The following is a 7,508-nucleotide window of genomic DNA, read 5'->3' as shown; positions in this document are numbered from 1 at the left end:
GTCCTGCCCTTCGAGTGTCATATCTTATTCATTTCAGGAGTGATTCCTGAATGTCCCTTTATGGCACATAGTGTCCAACAGGGAGGATGGTCCATTAAGGTGGGAGGAAATTCAGCTTCTAGAATATGTTTTCTCTGAGTGTTTATCCTCAGATCAAATTCTATCTTACTACATTCAGTCTACTAACAAACATCATAAATTAGTGCTTGTAAACAAGCACTCATTATAAACAAGACATTCATTTTGTGCAGTTAACAGAGTTTGGGAAGGCCCAGATCAAGGTCACTTTCTCACCATTTCCCTGCATGGCGAAGGGGACAAGGAGTCTGTCAGGCTTCTTTTATGAGGGCACTAATCCCATTCATAAGGGCTCCATCCTCATGAGTGAATCACATCCCAAAGACCTCACTTCTTAATACCATTACCTTGGGTGTTAAGATTTCAACATGTAAATTGTTAGGAGGACACAACCAATCAGACCATATCAAATTCTAAAACCTAGGTTGAAAAGATGTTCCCAACACACTGGAGCAGACCTCCATGCATGGTGCCGACTACAGAACATAAAGAGTAGGAAATGCCCTGACCAAAGACCACGCTTATATACCTGGGCTTGGGGAAGTACAGAAAAGCATCCAAGCAACACCCTGAATGATAGCCAGGGCAGAATGCCAGTCCAGTACCAAGAGCTTCTCAACCTGGGGACCAGAAAATATCCAGTGGAATCTGCTTCTGAGGGAGAGGGCCCAATCTAGTCCTTGCTACCTTCCCAGCCTTTCCCTGATGTGTTTTCTTGACAGTGTATAATATCCCTTGGGGGAACTGGAATTTCTTTCAAGTGATGTTATGTTAACACGTTTTCTCATATTTTAATGTTGTGATTTGCATGTTCTGTATTATTTAACCTTATACATCATTTTTCTGAAACACCAAATCTGTCTATAAAGGGTACTGATTTCCCTGAGAGAGTCAATATGTGTTTTGTTCTCATTGTCCCAAACATTCACTGTGCCCCATGGTTCCCAAAAGAGTCAGGAATACTACATAGACCTGGTTGCAGCCTTCTGGGAACTTGTAGCCTAGGGAGCGGGTGACACATAAGTTGACATCAATCCATGTGTAAATACTCATTTCTACTAAATCAAAGAAAGACTCTGTATACTAACTGACATACCTACAAGCTTAAGGTCCTGTCATGGTAACTTTGGGCCTCTTCCCCTGCCCTTAACTCCTGTCTTCTTGTACTGGCTTCAAACTCCAAATTAGTCAAATTAGAACTGGCCAAACAAATGTTTTTATAGTCGTTCTCTTTTTTGTTTTATTTAGTTTTAATTATTCAAAAGTCTGAACAAATGGGATTTGAGGCAGGATGATACCATCATTCTGTCCCTTCTAATTTTGTCCTGTTACCAATTTTCAGAGTCACGTGGGTAGAAGCTTTGATTTTAAGTAGCTATGCCCTCTGTCTCCAGAAGTTAATTTCAACTCAGCTGTAAACAGTTCTAGAGAGTGAATATGAAAAGGGAGTTGCCTAGACAGGCCTCCCCCTGGGGATCTGGAGTCTCTCCTACCTTTACAGCACCTGATTATTAAGATAATGGATTTTTAGAGAATATTGGGGGTGGGCATATGGGGCTACAAGAGCAAATGAACTGTAGTTGGCTTAAAACCAGACTCTGTAAGGCAGCCCTGCTGCCCTCTCCTTTCTCCCATCCCTCACTAACTAACTGATGCTTTCCATCACCCTGAGATGAAGTGGGGAGGCCAGTTATTGACAGCTGGGTAATTTGCACAATAAAGTTTAACAGTTTACATCCCCTTGTACAACTCTGTCAATGTTTTCCATAGATCACCTTCTTAGGTTATCCCACTGACTCTTCTCCCTCTTTTCTTTCCTTTCAAGCGTGCAAACGCAAAGAGCAAGAACCAAATAAAGACAGGAACAATTCTCAGAAGAAATCCCGCCTGGTGTTCACTGACCTCCAACGCCGAACGCTCTTTGCCATCTTCAAGGAGAACAAACGCCCATCGAAGGAGATGCAAATCACCATTTCCCAGCAGCTGGGCCTGGAGCTCACGACTGTCAGCAACTTCTTCATGAATGCCCGGCGCCGCAGCCTGGAGAAGTGGCAGGATGACCTGAGCACAGGGGGCTCCTCGTCCACCTCCGGCACTTGTACCAAAGCATGATGGGAGGACTCTCACTTGGGCACAAGCCACCTCCAAATGAGGACAGCAGATAGCAAAAGAAAACACAAAGGAAAAAGACACCGGATTCTTAGCTGGGGCCCTTCACTGGTGATTTGAAAGCACAATTCTCTTGAAAAGAAACTTATATTCTAGCTGTAATCATAGGCCAGGTGTTCTTTTGTTTTGCTTTGTTCTTTTTTTAATGGCTATATAGTCCAAGTCCAAGTTGAAAATTCATCTTTTGAACCAGACGCTGTCCTCTGAGCATGCTAAGCATCCCAGAAACCCAAATGGGGCCTTCCTGGAGTGAGTTAATAATTCTAGTATGATGTCAGCCAACCTCAGGATTGCTGAAAATGTCATCAGTCCCACTTTGGGTCCTGGCAACCTCTTACAGTCAGAGTTCCCACAAGTAACAATGGGAATTTGGCCTATGTAAGGACTCCTGAGTTTAGGTTTCCAAGATGCTACCAAAAGAAGGTTGTGGCAACAAGAATGACCTCATTTTCTTTCTCAGTGCTTAGCCTCATTATACCACAGTACACCAAAATTCACAGCCATAACAGAAGAAAACATCAGTATGGTAATTACTGAGCACAAGTTTTAAATGTGGAAGTAAAAAAAAAAAAAACCAGAAATCGAAGGACTTGTTTTTCCAACTCAGGCATCTTTTCATTGAATGGTTTGGAATGTTTTAAGTTGATCCAGTTTGCAATTTTCTTTTCTTTACCTCCTGGAACTCTCACATAGTCTTGGATCCGTCAAAAAACAAATCAGTTCACTTGAGCTCAAAGTATCAAGCACAATGAAGATAAACAGAAGTAAAGAAAGTTCTGGATTCACCGCACTGGGATTTTCAAGACGCCTATTGTGAAGTCATAAGGGAATCATTGGGAATATGGCTTCAAGCACATTTTGCAGTTTGCTACAAATTCTGTTTGTACATAATACAGACGTACACTCAGGAGGCCAATTTAACTGTTATGGTACATAGAGCAAATGCACCATTTTAAAAGATCTAGATTTTTTTAGATCATTAATATATCCTTCTTGGTTTATCAGTCATCTGGTTCCTCCTGTTATGCATTACAACCACCATGTAATTCATTCTTATTCTTCCTTATTTGAGTTGTTCCCTCGTCCATCCTATTAGTAAGGATGCTTTTGGTGTTTTCTAGCAAGAAAAATCCATCAATCAAACCTCCATACGTGTTATTCATGACTCATCCAGTTGTAACTCTCTTCCATTGTTGAATCATCCTAACAAAACAGCTTAACAAATCTGGAGAAAACACAGCACACCAAAGAAGCAGAATACTGCAAACCAAAGACATTTATTACTTGCCATTTTCTAGCCTAAAAATACTGTGATTACTTTTAGAAATCAGAAAACCTCTGCAACTCCAGATGGCATTCAGCTCTTGCATTTGGCTCACCATCGGGCTAAGCAGACCAGCTGTGCCAAGGACGTTATTTAGCCACGCCATCCAGGGAGTGGTCTTGCCACACCAGCTCTGGTTCCTGGCTTTCACCTTCCCTTAGCAAGTGGAAGAGCGCCCACAGAATTCTGGGAGATTGCAAAGGTCACAACGTGCATATTTACCAGTGAATGGCCCCAGGTGGGCACCATGGGGGTGTTCAAAGCAAGCCAAACACTGCAATGATTCTTTACAGACACTTGAGACTGACTTTTTTATGAATTAATCGAAACCAAAGAAACTTTTTCTGCACCTACTTCTGCAACAAACAAAACTGTCCCATTAAAAAGAATAAATAAATTTGTAAGTCTATGGAAATCACCACCGACAAGAAGGAAGCACGCCAGAAAAACAAAAGCAAAACAGCGAGACACACTGTGTTCAGACAGACCTCTTGGGACAATTTTTTGGAAGCAGATTTTTAAAAAAAGGGTTGAGACAAAGAAATAAGGAAAAGCCTCAGTGGCTGCTGCTTCATTTGACAACTCACGTGGTAATCTTAAAGTTGAAGATTGTCTTTAATTTGTGCCTATGCAGTTTTTTCAAAAGAACACGGAACAGAGCAACAGAAACCTCAACAGCTACAATACCAAAGATGAGGATTTCTCATACCTTTTGTTTCAGTTCATTATCTCTTCTTGCCTGGCTAAAATACTAATAGCGCCATTGATCTGTATAAAGGTAATCAATTACGTTTCTCTGAGCAACAAAAAGAAAAGGTCATTTATTTGATTTTATTGTTTCCCTTTAGGTTTGTTTTACGGCTTTTTACCCCAACATGGAATCTCTCAAAAGGTTCCATGGACTCCAAGTTTAAGATGTTAGGATATTGAAAAATTCTCTTCTCTCTGCTCACAGAGGGTGGAGAATTACATTGTCGCTTGAATGTCCTTTGCTTAACCCTTAGACTTGGTTGCTTATGGGTTCAGAGTCTTATCATCAGGGGAGGGAAGGGAGCGAGGGTCAGGGGTAAGGGTCTTGGCGATGCAACCTCTCCCAAGCCACAGAACCAAAGAGTTTATAGAGGTATTTGCAGCCTCATCTTCATGTGATTTGCATCCTAACAGGGCTTCATTTGGGGGTGGGGGGAAACATGTAAAAATAATTGCCAGTTTCTACTTTTCTATTAGCTTTTTAAAAATCATCTGTAAAGTTGCATTTCTAATGAAAGAGATATATAATATATGAATACATATATAGATCAACTTGACATTGGTGATAACCCAAAATTATTGCTGTCCAAATTCATGTCTTGTTTCTGTCAAGTGCTTCATTTGTTAAGAATTTAGTTCAGAATTGTTCTCATTTCCCATGCCATTCTAGAGTTCACTTGCCACTGTGGATGATTTGGAGTATTCAGATATCTATGAAAGTTTCTGGGAAGGGTTTAAAGTCAAGTTCAAGCATCTCAACATTTAACCTGTTGATAAATGGATCCATGGTATCAAATGAGTTTCATTTGCACTTGGAGTCATCTCTGTTCTATGCCTCAGCCTTGGTCAAGGTAGTGAGCGAGCCACATACTAAGACCTGGCCAGAACTAGGCCCCGACAGTGGGGTGTTCATCTTCTGAAACTGCTGGGAAAGCTCAGTGGTCCATTTTCACCAGCTCTGGGATATGAGGCCATCCCAGAAATCTGTTCTCCGGGAGCTTCCGTGACCTGCCTGGGTGTCCCAGATCCCCCTCAGTGAGTAGCTCCACTAGAGGGACTTCTCATAGGGGAAGTCCAGCTCCTGTTGCAATGGGTTGATCAGGCTTCCTCAGGGTGGTAATTACCAATGTGTATCGACAAGCCTGTGTGCAACCAGGCAGTAGTGTTGCTAGGGGTGGGCTGAGGGGATGGTCTCAATCCTGGTGGGAAAATATAAAGCAGGTTTGGGGAAGGCTCCCAGTGTCCTGCTCCTGGAGAGCCCTGTTGTCATTCCTTGTGCCGTTTACTCATTCCCACTCCCTCGGCAGGGACAGCAGCCATTGGAGCTGTAAGAGAATGTGGCTCTCTATGATTTTTGTCATTCATCATGCCTGGGGGATTATTCCCTGACTTTGCTCTTATGTCCCTTTGTCCCTTGCTCATACTCTGTGTATCCTTTGTCGAAGGACCAAGAAAAGGGCATATTTCAGCAGAGGAGTATTCCCATGCGGATTGATTGCATCTTGGGTATTTTATATGAGTCCTTGTGACTTGTGGCCAATGGAAATAGTTGTCCTTCTGGAGATTAGATTGAGGAATGTTTGATTTGGTCAGTGATTCTTTGATACTCTAATCTCAGTATTTGGGTGTCTCTGGCATTCTCTGAAGGTGTCTAGGACCAAAAGAGGCTGACTTTGTGGCCTGACATTTCAACACTGGTCAAATCAGTTCTCTGGTTATCAGAGGAAGATGCCCTAATGTAAAAGAAGGCAAGAATTTTCCTCTAAGGACTTCTGATTAAGTGTCTCATACCAGATAATGTCATACTAGAAAGAACTGCTTGCTTTAAAAAAAAAAAAAAGTATTTGTATACATGTATAAATATGTGTACCTATCCATTTACATATTAAACTTTTAAGCCCTGAAGAATTTTAATTCATTAGAAATCTGAAAGAAAAATTTGCTATATTGAAAGGTAATCGAATTTAACACAGTAAGTTCCCTCAAGAATTTAAATTTTGTCTTAAGTTCATCATTTCAGAAAAAAATAACCATTTGGTCTTGATTATCATTTATGATCCATTTCCTGAATCCAAGAAAAATCCCAGGCCTTCCTCAGCCATCAGCAACAAAAGGGACAATGTGAAGGAGCAGTTCTCAACCAAATTTCACATTCTTCCAGCTACAGAAATGCAAACATGCTCACAGTTATTAAGTGAAAAGATATTTTTCTTTATTTTATTCCTTTATATAAAGAGGCTTGCTTTATTTTTGTTTCAATGTAATTTTGGTATTGGGGACATAATTCTTTTCATTTCAGGAATAATAAACACACACAAAGCCAATGCATTTCTTTTTCAAAGGACAACAGCAACAACAATCAAGCCTCAACACCATTTAAAAGCTTTTCCAAAATGTTAAAGAGTGTTGAGATTGTATCACACGTGAAGGTACAGGCTAGCCTGAGCCAGGAAATGTGATGCATTCTCTGGAGATACCCCAAAAATGTTGTCGCTATAGCTCCTTCCTCCTAATACCCACAAGCTCTGGAAATTGTGGGCTTAAGCCATGAAATCTAATTTTCAAGGTAAAATAAAAGCAAAACTAGGAAGGCAAATCTGATAGACACACAGTACACACATACATATTTTCCAAATCAAGCAATGCATTCCAAAGCCAAATATAAATTCTCTTTTAAATAACTATGTCTATGCTGGGCACCCACTTGTTAGTGCCAGTAAGTTAAAGTTTAACCTCTTTTTTAAAAAAAAATCACTATCACCTGCATAGAGAAGGAAACTTTCCCACTTTTGAAAATGTTGGTAGGATTGTAGGAGTGTCTGTCTGATTTTCATGATCAAGTGGCATGACAGTCTGTTTTTGTAGGACACTGGGATTGTCAGGAGGTTGTAAAGTTGGATTTTTAAAGACCTAAGAACAAGGTAGTTTCCTATTGTTGCTGAATAACAATGAACTCTCTTAAAAAGTGGATAAAAGGAGATGATACATGTGGTCAAGGTTGACCACAAGGCCCAGACACAAATTTTTTGATGATAACTCTCTAAATTCCTAACAGATTAGGGCTGACTTCTCATTGTTGTGTTACTGATGCTGTGTGATTCTGACTTATTAGCCTAAGCAGGAGGAATGAGTAGAAATGGTGGGCAAAGAAGGGATAGAGCTGGTATACCTATAACTTTTTGATATT

At 40.6% G+C, this 7,508-nt stretch overlaps 1 protein-coding gene across 1 annotated transcript in view; it reads left to right on the top strand.

The window, feature by feature from the left end:
* Positions 1 to 6,434, top strand: part of ONECUT2 (one cut homeobox 2) — a 43,587-nt gene extending 37,153 nt beyond the window's left edge. The window contains exon 2 of the mRNA XM_003788433.3: positions 1,904 to 6,434. Coding sequence (XP_003788481.1) covers positions 1,904 to 2,190 — 287 coding nt within the window. The 3' untranslated portion in view covers positions 2,191 to 6,434. The remainder of the gene's footprint in view (positions 1 to 1,903) is intronic.
* The last annotated feature ends 1,074 nt before the right edge of the window (positions 6,435 to 7,508 follow it).

The sequence above is a fragment of the Otolemur garnettii genome, unplaced genomic scaffold (genome assembly GCF_000181295.1).
Source record: "Otolemur garnettii isolate 467f Iridium unplaced genomic scaffold, OtoGar3 scaffold00027, whole genome shotgun sequence".
Lineage (NCBI taxonomy): Eukaryota > Metazoa > Chordata > Mammalia > Primates > Galagidae > Otolemur > Otolemur garnettii.
Note: the sequence above shows the minus strand (reverse complement) of the source record. Positions and strands in the feature narration are given on the sequence as shown.